At 42.2% G+C, this 21,887-nt stretch overlaps 1 gene segment (V, D, J or C); it reads right to left on the minus strand.

The window, feature by feature from the left end:
- Positions 1–21,887, minus strand: part of LOC123998671 — a 93,908-nt gene that overhangs the window by 951 nt on the left and 71,070 nt on the right. The window contains 8 exon segments of the C gene segment in view: positions 133–420; positions 6,139–6,438; positions 6,575–6,868; positions 7,028–7,342; positions 11,189–11,488; positions 11,614–11,952; positions 18,814–19,110; positions 19,591–19,644. Coding sequence covers positions 133–420; positions 6,139–6,438; positions 6,575–6,868; positions 7,028–7,342; positions 11,189–11,488; positions 11,614–11,952; positions 18,814–19,110; positions 19,591–19,644 — 2,187 coding nt within the window.

A 21,887-nucleotide genomic window follows, 5' to 3' on the forward strand; every position in this document is an offset into this window, starting at 1 on the left:
AGGTTTTCATTGAGAAAGTATTGCAAAATCAGGCTAGCCTGGAATCCAAACTGTAATACTCTACTATAATGATGAAAGAGGCTAGCACAAGGAAAATGTTCTTGTATCAAAATTGAGTGAACAGACAGACACCTGGTTTGGATATGTTCAGGGCCAGAGTCTGGGTGGAGTGGGTCACCCTGCAGGTGTAAACAGCCCCCGGTGCCCAGTCCTGGTGTGCCAGGCTAAGGTGGCTCCTGATGCCGAACTTTCCTCCTGGTGCCCTGTAGGGGGTGCTAGTGTTGTTGTTCCACAGCTCTGTGACGTTGTCCAGCAGCCAGGTGATGTTGATGTCTGAAGGGCTGAAGCCAAGCACCAGGCAGACGAGCTCACTGGGACCCTGGAACAGGGTTGCTGTTGGTGCGGTGGGGGTCACTGAGCCTGGAGAGAGAGAGATAGCGAGAGTCATGGAAGGAGAGACTGGAATGGATGAGACTGGGGAGAGAGGGGGCTGTATGACTGATAGTCTGGAAGAGAAACTGGGTGGATAGAGGGGGGGCTGCATGACTGATAGTCTGGGAGGGGAGAGAGGGGGCTGCATGACATAGTCTGAGAGAGAAACTGAGTAGAGCATGGATGCTGGATCAGGACAGGAACTGGGGTAATGGTATTTGATCATGGGAAAACTAGGTTGGAGTCATTCAAACGCATTTTTCAACCACTCCACAAATTTCTTGTTAACAAACTATAGTTTTGGCAAGTCGGTTCGGACATCTACTTCGTGCATGACAAAAGTAATATTTCCAACAATTGTTTACAGACAGATTATTTCACTTATAATTCACTGTATCACAATTCCGGTGGGTCAGACGTTTACATACACTAAGTTGACTGTGCCTTTAAACAGCTTGGAAAATTCCATAAAATGATGTCATGGCTTTATAAGCTTCTGATAGAATAACTGACATCAGTTGAGTCAATTGGACATGTACCTGTGGATGAATTTCAAGGCCTACCTTCCAACTCAGTGCCTCTTTGCTTGACATTATGGGAAATCAAAATAATCAGCCAAGACCTCAGAAAAACAATTGTAGACCGACACAAGTCTGGTTCATCCTTGGGAACAATGTCCAAACGCCTGAAGGTACCATGTTCATCTGTACAAACAATAGTACACAAGTATAAACACCATGGGACCACGCAGCCATCATACCTCTCAGGAAAGAGACGCGTTCTGTCTCCTAGAGATGAATGTATTGATTTGCGAAAAGTGCAAATCAATCCCAGAACAATAGCAAAGAACCTTGTGAAGATGCTGGAGGAAACAGATACAAAAGTATCTATATTCACAGTAAAAAGAGTCCTTTATAAACATAACCTGAAAGGCAGCTCAGCAAGGAAGAAGCCACTGCTCCAAAACCGCCATAAAAAAGCCAGACTACGATTTGCAACTGCACATGGGGAGAAAGATCGTACTTTTTGGAGAAATGTCCTCTGGTCTGATGACACAAAAATAGAACAGTTTGGCCATAATGACCGTCGTTACGGTTGGAGGAAACTTGGAGGGAAGGCTGCCATTGCAGTCAGGGGGGGGGGGGTCTGTGCGTATTTGTAAACAACAGCTGGTGCAAGGAATCTAAAGAAGTCTCTAGATGTTGCTTTCCTGAAGTAGAGTGTCTTGTGATAAATTGCAGACCACACTATCTGCTTGGAAAATTTTCAGCAATAATTTTTCTTTAACAAGCAGGACGCACAGGACATTCTCAGAACACCCGACAAGGCCAACATCCCAGTTATTTTCAAGTGGAAGAGACACAGAGCGGGGTGCTTCGTAAGGATCCTCAGAAAGCGAGTGGGATGCTGCCGTTACCGCCAATATTACTCGCCAATGTGCAATCATTGGACAATAAATTAGATGAGGTATGATCACGAATATCATTTCTATCAACATGTCAAATGTGCAACCAGAGGGAAAACAATCCTAGATCATCTGTACTCCATACACAGAGACGCGTACAAAGCTCTCCCTTGCCCTACATTTGGTAAATCTGACCACAATTCTATCCTCCTGATTCCTGCTTACAAGCAAAAATTAGAGCAGGAAGCACCAGTGACTCGGTCTATAAAAAGGTGGTCAGATGAAGCAGATGCTAAACTTACAGGACTGTTTTGCTATCACAGACTGGAACATGTTCCGGGATTGTTCTGATGGCATTGAGGAGTTCACCACCTCAGTCACTGGCTTTATCAATAAGTGCATCGAGGACGTTGTCCCCACAGTGACTGTATGTACGTACCCCAGCCAGAAGCCATGGATACAGGCAACATTTGCACTGAGCTAAAGGGTAGTGTTGCCGCTGTCAAGGTGTGGGACTCTAACCCGGAAGCTGATAAGAAATTCCTCTATGCCCTCTGATGAACCAATCAACAGGCAAAGCGTCAATACAGGGCTAAGATTGAATCGTACTACACCGGCTCTGATGCTCGTCTTATGTGGCAGGGCATGCAAACTATTATAGACTGCAAAGGGAAGCACAGCCGCGAGCTGCCCAGTGACACAAGCCTACCAGATGAGCTGTATCACTTCTATGCTCCCTTCGAGGCAAGCAACACTGAGGCATGCATGAGAGCATCAGCTGTTCAGGACAACTGTGTGATCACACTCTCCATAGCCGACGTGAGTAAGACCTTAAACAGGTCCACATTCAAAAGGCTGCGGGGCCAGACGGATTACCAGGACGTCTGCTTCGGGCATGTGCTGACCAACTGGCAGTTGTCTTCACTGACATTTTCAACATGTTCCTGATTGAGTCTGTAATACCAACATGTTTCAAGCAGACCACCATAGTCCCTGTGCCCAAGAACACAAAGGCAACCTGCCTAAATGACTACAGAACCGTAGCACTCACGTCCATAGCCATGAAGTGCTTGGAAAGGCTGGTCATGGCTCACATCAACTCCATTATCCCTGAAACCCTAGATCCACTCCAATTTGCATACCGCCCAAACAGATCTACGAATGATGCCATCTCTATTGCACTCCTAACTGCCCTTTCCCACCTGGACAAAAGGAACACCTATGTTAGAATGCTATTCATTGACTACAGCTCAGGGTTCCACACCATAGTACCCTCAAAGCTCATCACTAAGATAAGGATCCTGAGACTGAACACCTCCTTCTACAACAGGATCCTGGACTTCCTGATGGGCTGCCCCCAGGTGGTGAGGGTAGGTAGCAACACATCTGCCACGCTGATCCCCAACACTGGAGCCCCCCAGGGGTGCGTGCTCAGTCCCCTCCTGTAATCCCTGTTCACCCACAACTGCATGGACAGGACCAACTCCAACACCGTCATTAAGTTGGCCGACAACACGACAGTGGTAGGCCTGATCATGGACAAAGACGAGACAGCCTATAGGGAGTTTGACGACCCTCCCATTCTGTCTGCCGAATTCATTCTCTTTGCCCTCATTTTCCTTAATAGGATGTCGTTGGGCGGAGCTGGGAGGGTCGTCAGAGAAATGGGACAAACCTGGGCTCAGGTGTGTCCCAGAATAAATACACCACTTACCCATTCATGGAGGAGACTCTCTCCATGCAGACACAGACCGATTTGGTTGTGGCATTTTTGTGGCTATTTGGTTTATATGAATTGGCACCTTTCAACACCCCTCATTATAACATGTATGCACGTGACAACTCACTTACACTACTGACTAAACACACACCATTGTTAATTGTATTTACTTTACTTCAGTTAATAAATATATTTAGCTAATTCCTTATCTCCACATTGTCTCCCTTTTTGTTACGGGCTTAGAGCCAGTTCGTGACAGGAGGAGGTCAGAAACCTGGCCGGGTGGTGCCAGAATAACAAGCTATCCCTCAACTTAACCAAGACTAAGGAGATGATTTTGGACTACAGGAAAAGGAGGACCGAGCACACGCCCATTTTCATTGATGGGGCTCTAGTGGAGCAGGTTGAGACCATCAAGTTCCTTGGAGTCCACATCACCAACAAACTTGAATGGTCCAAACATACGAAGACAGTCTTGAAGAGGGCACAACAAAGCCTATTCCCCCTCAGGAAACTAAAAAGATTTGGCATGGGTCCTCAGATCCTCAAAAGGTTTTACAGCTGCAACATCGAGAGCATCTGACTGGTTGTATCACTGCCTGGTACGGAAATTGCTCGGCCTCTGACCGCAAGGCACTGCAGAGGTTAGCACGTATGGCCCAGTACATCACTGGGGCTAAGCTGCCTGCCACCCAGGACCTCTACACCAGGCAGTGTCAGAGGAAGGCCCTAAAAGTTGTCAAAGACCCCAGCCACCCCAGTTATAGACTGTTCTCTCTACTACCGCATGGCAAGCGGTACCGGAGTGCCAAGTCTAGGACAAAAAGGCTTCTCAACAGTTGGTACCCCCAAGTCAATAGACTCAGACTACTCAGACTATTTGCATTGTGTGCCTCCCCAACCCCTCTTTGACGCGTCTGCTACTCGCTGTTCATCATTTATGCATAGTCACTTTAACTATACATTCATGTACATACTACCTCAATTGGCCCAACCATCAGTGCCCCTGCACATTGGCAAACTGGGCTATCTGCATTGTGTATTTTTGGTAGGCCGTCGTTGTAAATAAGAATTTGTTCTTAACCTTTTAGGGATAGGGCTGTCTACTGCCCCCGCTGGAGTAATTGCGTGCCCATGGTAAACATAATTATTTTTTGTCAAAAGTTGCTAATATATGCAAATAAAAAATATTATTGAATAGAAAACACTCTAAAGCTTTTAAAACTGTTTAAATTGTGTCTCTGTGTAAAGCAGAACTCTCAAAATATGCATTCTCCCAAACTATCTCTTCTCATCAGAAAACTTATGCCACCTTTGACGTCATCACAGACACCCTCCACAAACAGTTACCGCTCCCAGAACAGTCTCCACGTGTTCAGCGTGATCTCAGCTTTCAATGGGGCTTGTCATTGTGAGAATCGCCCGCTCACGAGAGTTTGAGCACGGGGTATGCTCCCAGTCAATCAAAAACAGCTGTCACTTTTCTCTGCGCAGTGGTCAAGTCCTCTCTTTCTTCCAAGATCGATTGAACGGTGCCTGTGTTTCTGTTTGTTCTCAAAATTGCTGTACACCTTTATAACCTGTTAAAGCTTGATTATGAAGTTAGTTTGACAAGTTAACTAGACATATAATATATAATTTCAACGTTTTGGTGCGCAACTACTTCAATTTTGCGTAAATTTCGACCGAAATGTGGGTATTTTGAGAACCGAAAGACGTAGACTTGAAAACTAAACGCTGGTTTGGTAAGTATAATCCCTTCCAGGTCGTTTGATGGAAGAACAACAAAGGTAAGGGAACATTTAATGTATTAATTTTGGGTTTCTGTCGACTCCAAGATAAAGGAGTCATTATGCTACTGTGGGAGCGCCGACTCCATATTATAGTCTAGTGAACGCAAAATGTAACGTTAAAATTAAATGTAACAATGCAATTGCATTTAGAAGAAGTGTATCTTGCTATACATATGTAAAACATGCATATTTAGTCAAAGTTTATGATGTGTATTCCTTGTTAGCTGACGTTATCTGCCGGGGCTATCGTCATTTCTCAGGACATTTGGGTAGCATTTTTTGAACGATGCATCATTGTAAACAGAGATTTATGGATATATATAGCATATTATTGAAAAACAATGAATGTACTGTGTAACATGTTATATTACTGTAAACTGATGAAGATTTCAAAAGGTTAGTGAAATGATTTCTTTTAATCCTACGTTTGTTGATTGCATATTTTTTTCCTACTTGGCTATGCTAATGAGCTATGTCTGCGGTGGTGGTTTGACATAAATATGTGCTATGTTTTCGCTGTAAAACATTTTAGAAATCTGACTTGCTGGCTAGATAAACAACTTGTTTATCTTTCATTTGAGCTATTTAACTTGTTAATGTGTGGAGGTTAAATATTTTTAGGAATATTTCTTGCGTTCCCTGTGCCACATTCCAGCTGGGGGGGTGGGGGCGCGTGTCCAAATGGGAACTGGTGTCTCTAACAGGTTTTAACTGACTTGCCTAGTTAAATAAAGGTTAAGTAACATTTAAAAAAATACAAATATATGATCACAAAGTTCCATGCTAACCTTTAACATTACTAGTCTTCTCTGTGGAGTTGAAGCAGCGATGTTCAGCTCTGCATGTTATTGTGTTCAGGGTTTTCCATTGGCTTGAGGGAAGAGTCAGGTTACTGCTGATGCTCTGAGTTGTGCTGCTGGCCTGGTTCACTGGGGTCCTACTGGTTGGGTCTTTTCCATCCAGAAGCCAGGACACTTTGGCGTCATATGCAGAGTGGATCACACATGTAGCTGTTACCTCAGTCTGTGTCATCACTGTCCTGAATCTGGGAGTCTCCAGGTGGAGGGATGGAGTAGACGAGGGAAACGCTGAGAGCAAAACAGATGAGTGTGGAGATAAAATCGTAAAATAGTGTTTTATAATCCAAGGTAATTAGGTTTTGATTTATGACTTTTAAAGCAAAACTTTAAACAGGTAAGGTGCTTCTGTAAGTTTACAAACTACCTGTGCATAAACTGGTGCTCTTCCTGACAGTTTTCTGAAGGTCTTTGTCATCTACCTCACAGATGAAGTCCTTTCCCTCATTCCACTCCTGCTGTGTTACTGTGATATGACTGGTTAGTGCCACATATCCGTCTTCTCCCATCCTTATCTCATTGTCTGCTGCAGACCTCTGTTCAGACCCAGAGAGCCACTTGATCTTAGGGTTGAAGCCCCACCCAGAACACATGAGTTTCTGGGTCCCTGAGCCAGACGACTCCTCACTGGGGACAAGAAGGAGTTCCATGGACAGTTCACCTGGAAAGAACACCATTTCCTTTTTCAATTTTAGCCCTGGAGTGCTGAATGAATATCATGCAACAAACAATGGAAACATAATTTCATGTTGGTAGGTCTTTCTACATTTTCAAGCATTTGAGAAGGTATAATTGGGTCAGATGAGAGAAGTTCACTCACCAAAAAGTTTGACTTTGGAGCTAGACACCAAGCTGTTGGAGAAACCTTGGTTAACTTTACAGGTGAAAGTGTTGTCTGTCTTCCAGTGTGATTTGGGGATAGAGAACCGTCTGGTGAGTGAATGGGGGCCTTTGGAGGCAGGCAGATCCACATACTGTTTCTCAGGGAAATCAACCCCATTGGCCTGAAAGGTGACATAGAGGTCACTGGAGGAGAGTTGAGTGATGGCACACTCCAGCACAGCACTGTCTCCCTTCAGTAACTCTGGGAGAGACCTCCTGATCAGAACTGTGGGAGTGCTGCTCACTGCAGGTCCTGGAGAACACACACACACAGAGGAGAGGGGTAAACAGGAGAAAGGAACACTGATCTGGCTTCAGTGTCAATAATGTCTATGGGGGAGGACAGAAGAATACTGAATGTTTTTCTGTACATATCTCTGTATATATCTCATTCAAAGACTCAATCATGGACATACTTACTGACAGCTGTGGCTGCTTTGTGTGATGTATTGTTGTCTCTACCTTCTTGCCCTTTGTGCTGTTGTCTGTACCCAATAATGTTTGTACCATGGTTTGTGCTGCTACCATGTTGTGTTGCCACCATGTTGTTGTTATGTTGTGTTGCTACCAATGGCGCCAGAAGAAATGGCAGCAGTTTTACAGGCACCCAACCAATTGTTCTATTATGTGGGGATTTTTCATGTTATTTGTAACTTACTTTGTACATAATGTTTCTGCAACCGTATCTTACTGCAAAAAAGAGCTTCTGGATATCAGGACAGCGATCACTCACATCGGATTAGACAAAGAATTTTTCTTCAACAAGCAGGACGCACAGGACATTCTCAGAACACCCGACAAGGCCAACATCACAGTTATTTTCAAGTGGAAGAGACACAGGTACAGAGGACACAGAGCGGGGTGCTTTGTAAGGATCCTCAGAAAGCGAGTGGGATGCTGCCGTTACCGTCAATATTACTCGCCAATGTGCAAACATTGGACAATAAATTAGATGAGGTACGATCACGAATATCCTACCAACGGGACATCATAAACTGTAATATCTTATATTTCACGGAACCGTGGCTGAATGATGACATGGATTTTCAAGTTAGCGGGAAATATGGTGCACCAGCAAAATAGAACCGCACACTCCGGTAAGACGAGGGGGGATCTGTGCATATTTGTAAACAAAAGCTGGTGCACGAAATCTAAAGAAGTCTCTAGTTTTTGCTTGCCTGAAGTAGAGTATCGTGTGATAAATTGCAGACCACACTATCTGCCTAGAAAGTTTTCAGCTATACTTTTGGTGGCCGTTTATTTACCACCACAAACGGATGCTGGCACTAAGACCGCACTCAGTCAGCTGTATAAGGAAATAAGCAAACAAGAAACCGCTCACCCAGAGGCGGCGCTCCTAGTGGCCGGAGACTTTAATGCAGGGAAACTTAAACCAGTTCTACCTCATTTCTATCAACATGTCAAATGTGCAACCAGAGGGAAAACAATCATAGATCATCTGTACTCCACACACAGAGATGCGTACAAAGCTCTCCCTTGCCCTACATTTGGTAAATCTGACCACAATTCTATCCTCCTGATTCCTGCTTACAAGCAGAAATTATAGCAGGAAGCACCAGTGACTCGGTCTATAAAAAGGTGGTCAGATGAAGCAGATGCTAAACTACAGGACTGTTTTGCTATTACAGACTGGAACATGTTCCGGGATTGTTCTGATGGCATTGAGGAGTACACCACATCAGTCACTGGCTTTATCAATAAGTGCATCGAGGACGTTGTCCCCACAGTGACTGTACGTACAGTGGGGAGAACAAGTATTTGATACTCTGCCCATTTTGCAGGTTTTTCAACTTACAAAGCATGTAGAGGTCTGTAATTTTTATCATAGGTACACTTCAACTGTGAGAGACGGAATCTAAAATCCAGAAAATCACATTGTATGATTTTTAAGTAATTCATGAGCATTTTATTGCATGACATAAGTATTGGATCACGTACCCACCAGTAAGAATTCCAGCTTTCACAGACCTGTTAGTTTTTCTTTTAAAAGCCCTCCTGTTCTCCACTCATTATCTGTATTATCAGCCCAGAACTACACGGCAGGACCTTGTCAATGACCTGAAGAGAGCTGGGACCACAGTCTCAAAGAAAACCATTAGTAACACACAACGCCGTCATGGATAAAAATCCTGCAGTGCACGCAAGGTCCCCTTGCTCAAGCCAGCGCATGTCCAGGCCCGTCTGAAGTTTGCCAATGACCATCTGGATGATCCAGAGGAGGAATGGGAGAAGGTCATGTGGTCTGGTGAGACAAAAAATTGAGCTTTTTGGTCTAAACTCCACTCGCCGTGTTTGGAGGAAGAAGGATGAGTACAACCCCAAGAACACCACCCCAACCGCGAAGCATGGAGGTGGAAACATCAGGGCTAAGATTGAATTGTACTACACTGGCTCTGACGCTCGTCTTTTGTAGCAGGACTTGCAAACTATTACACACTACAAAGGGAAGCACAGCAGCGAGCTGCCCAGTGACACGAGCCTGCTAGACGAGCTATATCACTACTATGCTCACTTCGAGGCAAGCAACACTGAGGCATGCATGAGAGCATCAGATGTTCCGGATGACTGTGTGATCACACTCTCCGTAGCTGATGTGAGTAAGACCTTTAAACAGGTCAACATTCTCAAGGCTGACCAACTGGCAGGTGTCTTCACTGACATTTTCAACATGTCCCTGATTGAGTCTGTAATACCAACATGTTTCAAGCAGACCACCTTAGTCCCTGTGCCCAAGAACATGAATGCAACCTGCCTAAATGACTACAGAACCGTAGCACTCACGTCCGTAGCCTTGAAGTGCTTTGAAAGGCTGGTCATGAATCACATCAACACCATTATCCCAGAAACCCTAGACCCAGTCCAATTTGCACATCACCCAAACAGATCTACCGATGATGCAATGTCTATTGCACTCCACACTGCCCTTTCCCACCTGGACAAAAGGAACACCTATGTGAGAATGCTAGGAGAATTCAATACCATAGTACCTTTACAGCTTATTACTAATCTAAGGATCCTGGGACTCAACACCTCCCTCTACTACTGGATCCTGGACTCCCTGATGGTCTGTCCCCAGATGGTGAGGGTAGGTAGCAACACATCTGCCATAATGATCCTCAACACTGGAGCCCCCCAGGGGTGAGTGCTCAGTCTCCTCCTGTACTCCCTGTTCACCCACGACTGCATGGCTAGGCACAACTCAACAACATCATTAAGTTTGCAGATGACACAACAGTAGTAGGCCTGATCACGGACAACGACGAGACAGCCTTATAGGGAGGAATCAATTTAACCATATCTACATGTACATACTTCCTCAATCAGCCCGACTAACCGGTGTCTGTATGTAGCCTCACTTCTGTTATAGCCTCGCTACTGTACATAGCCTTGCTACTATTTTTTTTCACTGTCTTTTTACTGTTATTTTTCTTTCTTTACTTACCTATTGTTCACTGAATACATATTTTTGCACTGTTTGTTAGAGCCTGTAAGTAAGTATTTCATTGTAAGTAAGTATTTCACTGTAAGTAAGCATTTCACTGTAAGTAAGCATTTCACTGTAAGTAAGCATTTCACTGTAAGTAAGTATTTCACTGTAAGTAAGCATTTCACTGTAAGTATTTTCACTGTAAGTAAGTATTTCACTGTAAGTAAGCATTTCACTGTAAGGCATTTCACTGTAAGTAAGGCATTTCACTGTAAGTCATTTCACTGTAAGTAAGGCATTTCACTGTAAGGCATTTCACTACACCTGTTGTATTTGGCGCACGTGGCAAAAAAATTGATTGGATTTGCTGTGTTGTCATGTGTTGCTGCCTTGCTATGTTGTTGTCTTAGGCCTCTCTGTATGTAGTGTTGTGTTACCTCTCTTGTCGTGATGTGTGTTTTGTCCTGTATTTATATTTTATTTATTTATTCATTTTTAATTCCGGACCCCATCCCCTCAGGAGGCCTTTTGCCTTTTGGTAGGCCGTCGTTGTAAATAAGAATTTGTTCTTAACTGACTTGCCTAGTTATATAAAGATTCAATAAAATTTAAAAAATATACAAATATATCATCACAAAGTTCCATTCTAACCTTTAACATTACTGGTCTTCTCTGTGGAGTTGAAGCAGCGATGTTCAGCTCTGCATGTTATTGTGTTCAGGGTTTTCCATTGGCTTGAGGGAAGAGTCAGGTTACTGCTGATGCTCTGAGTTGTCCTGCTGGCCTGGTTCACTGGGGTTCGGCTGGTTGTGTCTTTTCCATCCAGAATCCAGGACACTTTGGCGTCATATGCAGAGTGGACTACACATGTAGCTGTTACCTCAGTCTGTGTCATCACTGTCCTGAATCTGGGGGTCTCCAGGTCAATGGATGAAGTAGAAGAGAGAAACACTGAAAGGAAAACAGATGGAGATGTCACAAGACTTGTAGATTTGGATTGTTAATAGGTTTTTCAATTGTACACTTTTCTATACCCATCCTCTGGCCCAATACACAGTTCTGCCACTGAAACCCACCTGAGCAAATGCTGGTGGTCCTGGAGACTGGTGTTCCTGTAGGTGGTCCTTGTGCTGCATTGTGGGTTGCCTTGCATGTGACCTCTGACCCTTGAGTCCATTGGCTCCAGTCCAGCTCCAGCTGGCTGTTCAGGCTGAATGTTTTCTCCTCACCTTCTACACTCTGCAGCTTCCGCTGGACTGGAGATGTGGTCACAGTCTTGTCATCTAGCAGCCACTCCACACTCAGCTTGTCAGGGTAGAACCCACTCAGGATGCAGAGGATTCCCACCTTTGATCCTACCTCCAGTTCCTCCCAGAGAGGATACAGTGTGATATTTGGAGGAATGACCCGCTGCACTAATACAAAGTGGAAGGAGGAAGAAAATTCAGGGCCACTTTTTGACTTTGACAATTTTTTCCGATTTGGTGATTAACAAGATGTAAACCAAAGTCAGATTGTAAACTTTTAATCAAATTATTCATACCATTTTATATGCAGTTTAAAGTAACCCAGTCTATGAAAACCAGGCCTGGGCTGAGTGTAATGACTTTTAACATAACCTAGATGGAGCTATGGACCTATTAGGTAGCTGGCTGACTGGGCACTGAGAACTGGTAATGGTAGTGGTCAGATGTGGAGTTGGAGGGTTGTGAAACACAGGTGTTAGAGCAGGACAGGCCTCAGCGAACAGGGAATGCAGCAGGCGGAAGCGTGGGGTAACACCCTGGTCCCAAAAAAGCATCCCAAAAAAGAGAAGTGAAACATGTTGAGCAACCGTGTGTATTAGAAGCCAGGTGTGTGTCTACTTCTGCTTAAGGAAATCAGTTTCCATTTGCATGTTTCTGAGCTATCTGCATGAAGAGTTCTCTTCTATAATTCTGTTATGTAACTTCTTACCACTCGGTGTTACACTTTCGTTGTTATGACAACCCATCAAGCTATTTCTGAATAGTTTGCATACCAAGTTTAGCAAGGCCCACTGATTCCAGATGTGTTCATGCAGAACCCAGTGCGCAAACAGCATCCAGCAAAAATAAGATGTAGATTACTTACTGTAGATTCATCCACACATCACAACAGCCACGCAGTTCTAAAATCACTTTTAAAACACTTATACTAATGTAACCGTAATTAATACATGTGTTTCTTCAATGTTTATAATATATTATAACGCATCATTCTAGCTGCATTTTCTTTCTAATGAATGAAGAAACGCTAAGGGAAGAACAATACACTGTTGTTCACTTCAGTTACACTTTTATTATCTTAATAGTTTAAAAAGGCACAATGAAATATTTACAAATCTAACCTCTACAGTTGAACTATTCAAACAAATCAACAATAAAGACAAGCAGGAGAACAGTTACATGTATTGTATCCATTCATATACTGTATTGTAAGTATGAAAAGTAATATCTTCTTCAAGTACTTCAAACTCAGTTTCTTCATTTCACCTGAAATAAGAAGCAAACATTTGTTCACTTAAATTACTTACAATAATTGTTACATCTCTTTAGATGCAATTATTATTTTTATTAGCTGACACTTCAATAAAACGACTTGTGTAATTAACTATACTTATATATAATATAACTATTAGGCCTATATAATAATATAGTTATAATGTAAGTTATATATAATATATTTAGGTTATTACTGTATTCCCTCTCACTAGTATGCCTCTTGTAGAGAATTGCAACACACAAAACAGGCCTATGTGTACATTCATGTCTTGCTAGAATCTGTTCATGTTCCTACTGAAAGTTCTACCACGCATACATGGATTATTTATTTGAATGTGGATCCATACAGACTATGGAACTTTCAAAACCAAAATGTCTTCCTTTCCCACTACTCTTCCCACACTACGGTCATGGCTAGAAGGGATACAGCTTTTGTCAAGTTAACTTTATTTTTGCATTTTAGCTAACCCTAACCTCTTTCCTAACCTTATCCTAATTCTCCTAACCTGCTACGTTAATTCTCCTAACCTGCTGCGGAAGGTAGCCTAGTGGTTAGAGCATTGGGTCAGTAACTGAAAGGTTGCTGATTTGAGTCCCTGAGCTGACAAGGTAAAAATCTGTTGTTCTGCCCCTGAGCAAGGAAGGCAGCTAACCCACATTTCTCTCAGCTCTGAAAATGTGGATGTTGATTATGGCAGCCCCCTGCACCTCTATGATTCAGAGGGGTTGGGTTAAATGTGCAAGACAACTGACTAGGTTTCCCCCTTTCCCCTAACCTGCTACAAAAAAAGTCAAATCTGACAAAAGCTTATCCCATTTAGTAAAAACCCCAGATTCCCAACAAGGCATTACCTTGATGGCAGTTGCTCCAACGCCATACAGCAGAGTTATGAGGAAGAGTATGATGAAGGTGAAGGCTGTTTTTCCCATGCTGTCCCTGTCGGTTTCCATGGTGTTGCTGCATGGACAGTCAGTCAACACGAGACAATCTGCATGTGGATATGAGAACAGTGTCAGTAGGCAGTCAAAACAGTTACTCATCACTCTGGTGCCCAGTCTGAAACCCAATCACAAACCCCAACTTCTGGACACTTATTGATGGCTCCTAAGAAATCTGAAAGTATTTGTTATAGATCTTAGTTCCGCCATCGCTCCAGCCATATTGTTAACAAGGGGGAGTTTTGCATGTAGCCTACCCTTACTGTTCATTGCAGATCTAAAGGGGCTATCAATAAGTGTCAAACGGTTGGAATGGGTATACTTTCAACTGTTTTATGGGAAACCATGCATAGTACAGCTGTCCCCGGTATCAGTCATAGATAATACTGTCTCCGGTATCAGTCATAGATAATACTGTCTCCGGTATCAGTCATAGATAATACTGTCTCCGGTATCAGTCATAGATAATACTGTCTCCGGTATCAGTCATAGATAATACTGTCTCCGGTATCAGTCATAGATAATACTGTCTCCGGTATTAGTCATAGATAATACTGTCTCCGGTATCAGTCATAGATAATACTGTCTCTGGTATCAGTCATAGATAATACTGTCTCCGGTATCAGTCATAGATAATACTGTCTCTGGTATCAGTCATAGATAATACTGTCTCCGGTATCAGTCATAGATAATACTGTCTCCGGTATCAGTCATAGATAATACTGTCTCCGGTATCAGTCATAGATAATACTGTCTCCGGTATCAGTCATAGATAATACTGTCTCCGGTATCAGTCATAGATAATACTGTCTCTGGTATCAGTCATAGATAATACTGTCTCCGGTATCAGTCATAGATAATACTGTGATATTCGGTAGGACGTGAGAATAAAATCTAAAGCATACTTTGTCTACTGGACTTGAGCATGTTTTTTCTGCCTCACCCCCTATGACCTTTCATCAATTACTGAGTTATTACTTAACGAATACAACACATTGAAAATCTAAAACATGAGGATATCAAACCAGCAGTGAAGGTGACCCTGACTTGCTTTGGCCAAACGGCACACTTGCCGATCAACTTCTACTTGGCTTGGCTTGCTTCTTGTGAACGAACCGTAGTCATATCTCATCCATTTCCAAACCCATGGTGGTAGACTTGAATCAATAGAACGGGCTATAGCATTTCTATAGGTGAGACCCAGTAGCGGGAACAGAAGCACACAAAGCCAAACAACAAGAAGACAGGACAGCCTGATTAAGTTCAATGAACTACATCTGATTACACCAAAGACATGAGGAGAATATCTGAAACAGCAGATAACTGGGTTGCTAATGCTAGAGCTACACTTCCATAGTTCATTCCTATCATCAGGGGAACATTTTAACAATGTGAGTGTATATCACTTCTCTATTGTGTACAAGACTATAGCTCAGTGTGCAAAATAAGCTTTATACTAATACATTATTCACTGTCCACCATTACTGTATTACAGACATATTGCATGGTAATTTGGCCTGATTGCAAATTTGAAGCATCAATACTTTACTTGACTTGTATTGTCACTTTATCATTAGTTGACAGAGAGAGTTGACATTTTCCCCAAACAGAGATACTGAAGCTATGCACAAAAGTGGGGAGACGGGACAGACATGAGTAGGAACTGCATGACATACAGTACATCAACAGGATTAATGATTTCAAGTTTTTATTTGGATTTTGATTCTGCACTTAAAAGACACACAACATGTTATGTCACTGACACAAACAGCAGAGTAACACGCAGCAACACACATCAACAAAACACAACACAACCTCTACTGGGCCTTGCAGCTCTGAGGCACATTCAAGCTGAGGTTAACTAGGTTGGGTTGGTTTGAGGTTCTGTCAATGGTTCTCATAAGAATTTTTGTGGACTTGATCATGCTTTCGTGGTAAACTACACAGCTATACACCACTTCTTCGTTCTTCCACAAGTCATTGCTAAATGTGAGCTGACTGTAGACAGAGTAGGTCCTTCCTGATTGAATCTGGCTAGTGGTGTTGAATTGGTACGATGCTGAACTGCTCGTTCTCTCCACCAGCTCATCGTCAACAAGCCAAGCCACTAAAACGTCCTTGGGGTAGAAGTCTTTGACGTAGCAAGTCAGGGTCACCGTATTATCACTAGTTTGTTCTGCTGGAGCCAGCAGAAAGACAGATGGACGCTGTGGATCTCCTCCTGGAAGCATGAGAGAACAGTCAGGGCTTCTCCCCACGAAAGTACTTGGCAAACAATTTACATTTAGCTGAATGCTGCCTATATTAAGCCAATCAAACAATGTCTTCCCTCACAAGAGTTTCGTCTTGAGAGGCCAAAGGGACCCTTCATAGACAAGCATTTTGTCATTTTGCAGTCAGTCATCATCTGATTTAATCAGATCAAATTGCTATCAGCTCCATTTGGTTCCTTGCAACTCTGACAATTAAAGTCACTTTTCACTAGTCTACACAATCTCCTATCATAATTTTTAATTCCCACATGATGGACAATTGGATATCTGTTTAATAGGTTTTGAAACATTGTAAATATGAAATCCCAATTAAGTAAAAAGAAAAGTGAGGGGGAAACCAAAGCAGTGTGTCTTACCGGTCTCCCTCTTGTAGGCTTTCTTTACCAAGGTCCCCAGGTTTTCCATGTGATCTACAGCGCAGTAGAATACTGTCCCATTGCTCCAGTCCTCATAAGTGATGTCAAGTATGGCAATTTTGTCAGTGGCACCCTTTCGGCTGGTTAAGGTCTTTCCCTTGTCATTTTCCCATTTGACGCACACGAAGCCAGGAACTAGTTCATTGACATCGCACACAAGCTCAGCTTTTTTGTTCATAAGCATATCCTCAAGAGACGGCTCGATGATCGTAATGACTACTGAATGTCCATGGACTGGACCTGCTGAGAAAGGATGTAAGGAATGTTCACCAAGCTGTTTGTGAGAGCAGCAATTAAAATGTAAACAGTTTGTATGTCTTGGATCAATGTAGGTTATTCTGTTTTCCCTCCAGCTGGCTGGTCACAATCAATCCTTTTTCATGCATGGGCTATTTTTATGCAATTTAAGAAAAACATTTAAGTGCTAATTAGAAAAATCTGCTAACTTTTCAATATGGCCTAGAGCTCTGTCACAAAAGCCCTGCTTCTTGATGCTCCCTTAATGAGGTACCAAGAGAAGATAATCTGACGAATTTTACTCACCATCTGATGAAGTGTAGCCCACAGTTCTGCTCACATTTCCAGCTTTGTTCTCAAACACGCAAGTGAATGTTACTTCTTCACTCTTCCACTCACTCTCATTGACTCTGAGATAGCTGGTTGTGCTGTACAGAGTTTTCTCACTCCTCTTCTCACTCTCACAAGAACTCGTGAAATCAGATAAAACTTCGTTTTCTGTTCCTTTTTCCATCCTCATCCATTTGATTGTGTGTGTACGGGGTGAAAAGTCATTGGCAAAGCAGGCGAAGGAAGCCGTCTTATTTTCTGCCATCTCCTCTTTAGAGGGGGTCATTACGTAAAGAGACGGCTGCTGCAGATATTCCGCTAAAAAACAAACATACACACACATATATATATATATATGCAGAAGCAGAGAGAAAACAACATACATTTGCAGAAGCTGGCATAGGCTACACATGCGCAGTAAAGATGAACAGAACAGCTAAACAGCTTATGGGAAATTTCATGGTAACAGAGTGACAGTGAGACTCCGATATTTCACTTCTAAAAAAAAATCAAACTAAAACAAACCATGCAACTCTATCCACAAGGACTCATTTTTACAATTTCCACAGAAAATTTGACAAAAACACATTTACTTGAAGAACAGTGAAGACAAAATTTGGTAACAGAATGACGGTTTGTGCTGTCATTCTGTTACCAAACGTTGAATCGGTACTATTCAAGTAAATATTCTTTCATTTTTTTAAAGTGTATATCAAAGTATATACCGTCTTAGACTGTGGACATAGAATAATTATGCGGGCAGACGAAAGCAAAAAGAGCTGAACTCTGTTTGATGCATGTCTTCTCAGGGGAGATGGCTTAAATAGTCAGCAACTAAAGGGGCAAGCTACAGCCACTCCAACCAACTCTCATCCTAGTGCCATAGCACATTCACCACAACTAGACTGACACCTATCAATGTTTATACAATTGGCCTAAATGGTTTATTCTACAGTGGGTGACAGTGACACAAATGTTGATTGTTACAGTGAACGGCAATTAGCAATGACTACGTTTTAATGCATTTATTGTTAATTTTGCCGGAAGGTGTCAGGTAATTTAGGTGTTACTAAATGATTTAGGTGTTACTAAATTACTGCATGCGCGTTGATAACAATTGTAATATTGTACCCTAGGCTGTATAGTCCATTATTTCAGCATCAAAGTTATTGTACCCTAGGCTGTATAGTCCATTATTTCAGCATCAAAGTTATTGTACCCTAGGCTGTATAGTCCATTATTTCAGCATCAAAGTTATTGTACCCTAGGCTGTATAGTCCATTATTTCAGCAGTGGAATTTTCCAGCAAAAACATGTGCAATTTTTAGGTCTTATTCAGATTTCATAAACTTATTGTCTTCAATATTTTGATTTCTAAAAATGTGTCTTTCAACAAAACTAAACATAAAATTACCAGCAAATTATGATTATCACAGAGGCTGTTTTTTACGAAATTAGTAGATGAATAGGCTACATGGATATAAATACATTAAACTCAATAATATATTATTATTTTTTAGTGACATATGTTATTAAATAGATAAACAAATACATCTTACGTTGTTTTTTCACTGGTACTTTCTTTGATCCAGCAGAATGTTCCACGGCGCATTCAAATGTTTTACTGTCCCAGTCTGCTCTCTTTACACGGAGTTGACTGACTCCCATGTAGCTTCCACGGGTTTGGACCGCAGGGTACTGAACGAAATCAGTCAGGGAATTCCCGCCTTCGTCATTCCATTTGAAGGTGAGGGAGGCAGGCGTGAAGCCAGTGGCAATGCAACCCAGAGTCATCATATCTCCGGTCCCGGAGCCACATTGCGCAAGAGGGAACAAAGTCGGAGCAGTTGATGAGGCTGTAAGATAAATAATGTGTTACAAATACTCCATAAAGCCCAACCATTTTATAGAATACACCATGAAAAGATAAATACATAAATCAACCAACACTGACCAAATAAAATAGTTAACAATTCTGAGGACAATTCTATTTTACATCGTCGGGTTATTTAACATTTAACATTATTTAACATTCATTAAGTAGGCTAGGTTTAATACAGGATGATTTATTACCAGGGTAGGATATTGTTCACTCCAAATACATGCACATCGGTTACACCGAGTTGAATGTGTTATCAAAAACGTAAAATACAATATCCACTGATAAAAGACAGGTAGTTAGGAGTGTAGGCTATATACGTTTTTGATTGATTAAACATATATATTTTTATTGATTAAATATTTGTCCTTAAAATTAAGCGATCATTTTCCACTAGAATATAAACGGCTTCAAAATGTATTTGTAAGATTACGACATTTTCAATTGAAAGTCTCACCTGATGAAACAGTAACCATTGTCCCTTTCCCCCAGTAGTCAAAACGGTAGTCACAGTGCAAATAACCAATACAGGCTACGCACAAAAACCTGTGCCAATGTAGTTCGATATTTAATATCATCGATATCATACTTTTTAAAGGTTCGTTTTAAAATCACATCAATGAATTTCAGTTGTTTTTGTCCAGATTATGAATAGGGCTTTGTTATAGAGTAGGCCTACCGTTACTGTTTTTGATCCTCAATTCAATTTAGCAAATTGACAAAATGAAGCCTAGAATCGAGTTGTATAAAAACCACATGCATTTGACTTTTCGAATGATCACTGACACATTTGATGAAATCATAATGCTTTTTCTTACCTGATGAAACGGTAACCATTGTGCCTTTCCCCCAGTAGTCAAAAACATTGTCACAGTGCAATCTTTCAATACGTGCCACGCACAAAAACTACCGCAAGTGAAGACCAAAAATAAATATTTCAAGCGTTTAGGAGAGAGGGACTTTTAACTCAAACTCCAACCTCAATAATAATGCAAAAATAAACAGAATATGTTTTTGTTTTACCTGTGGACACGGTCACCATGGTCCCTTTCCCCCAGTAGTCAAAGTAGTTGTCACAGTGAATGGTCTGACCAATACTTACATTTACATTTACATTTAAGTCATTTAGCAGACGCTCTTATCCAGAGCGACTTCGTACAAAATCAGTCAAAATAACCTGAATAGTCACTAGTTATGCGTCAATAATTAAATAACTTCTTGAATGTTAAGGCTACTTACCAGAAGTTATCGTGACTTGGGTTCCTTTCCCCCAGTAGTCGAAATAGTAATCACAGTGATAATTGTTTATATGCCCCTAAACTAAAAACCCAATTCATTTCAAACTATTGCTTCATGAACTTTATTTTGTGGCATATTGATGGTTGGCTCCTTCCCTGGGGAGATGCACTTCCCATCAAAACGGAGGTGTTGCATGAAGTTAACTTTGGCTGAAAGTGTGAGCACATTTTTCTTCCTGTTCTTTTTGAGAGTGAGCCGCTGCTTTCTCAATCTGTTGTGAATGTTGATGTATGGGAAGCATCTTGAGCATCATCCTAATAGTTATTCATCCTGATAGGGCTATTTCATTCCATATACTGTGGGTGTGATACCTTGGTGACACACAGAATTAACAATCATTGGTCAAAATCTCTGTTCCTTGTTTCCACACAGTTGCTGGTAGTTGGTCGTGAATGGTGGCCATCATTCCGGAATGTGATATGTATAATTTAGGTCAACGCTTAACACAGACATTTGGCCAAAAAACATTAATGGCCGACCATCACTTAATTGGTCGTCTCTATAGAAACAATTAGAAGACCACAATCATTCTAGTGCCCAAGAAAACCAAGCTGACATGCCTAAATGACTCACCCCGTTGCACTCACCCCTGTCATCATAGTCCTTTGAAAGGCTGGCACACATCAAGGCCAGCATGCCAGACACACTAGACCCACTCCAATTTGCTTAACACTCCAACAGATCCACTCAAGATGCCATCTCCATTGCAATCCATACAGCTCTATCACACCTGGACAAAGAGGAACACCTATGTGAGAATGCTGTTCATTAACTATAGTTCAGCATTCAATACCATTGTTCCCTCCAAGCTCGGGCCCTGGGTCTAGTTTCCGTCCTTTGCAACTGGATACTGGACTTCCTGACAGGCAGACCACAGGCTACAACAGCTGAGGATTGGCAACACCTCCTCCACTACACTGACTCTCAAAAATACCTCCACTACACTGACTCTTAACACGGGGCCAGACACGACACCAACCATCACCAAGTTTTCAGATGACACCACGGTTGTAGGCCTGATCAACAACAGTGATGAGACAAGGGAAGAGGTAAGAGACCAAGCAGTGCGTTTCCAGGACAACAACCTATCCTTCAAAATCAGCAAAAAGAAAGAGGTGATTGTCAACTTCAGGAAGCAGGGAGAAGGATATGCCTAATCCACATCGCTGGGAGTGCTATGGCGAGAGTCAGTCACTTCAAGTTCCTCTGCATCCAAATCACAGAGAACCTGACATGGACACACAACAACATCACTCTGGTCAAGGAGGAGCAACAGCTCCTCTACTTCCAAATCACAGAGAACCTGACATGGACACACAACAACATCACTCTGGTCAAGGAGGAGCAACAGTTCCTCTACTTCCAAATCACAGAGAACCTGACATGGACACACAACAACATCACTCTGGTCAAGGAGGAGCAACAGCTCCTCTACTTCCAAATCACAGAGAACCT

This window comes from Oncorhynchus gorbuscha, linkage group LG16, assembly GCF_021184085.1.
Source record: "Oncorhynchus gorbuscha isolate QuinsamMale2020 ecotype Even-year linkage group LG16, OgorEven_v1.0, whole genome shotgun sequence".
Lineage (NCBI taxonomy): Eukaryota > Metazoa > Chordata > Actinopteri > Salmoniformes > Salmonidae > Oncorhynchus > Oncorhynchus gorbuscha.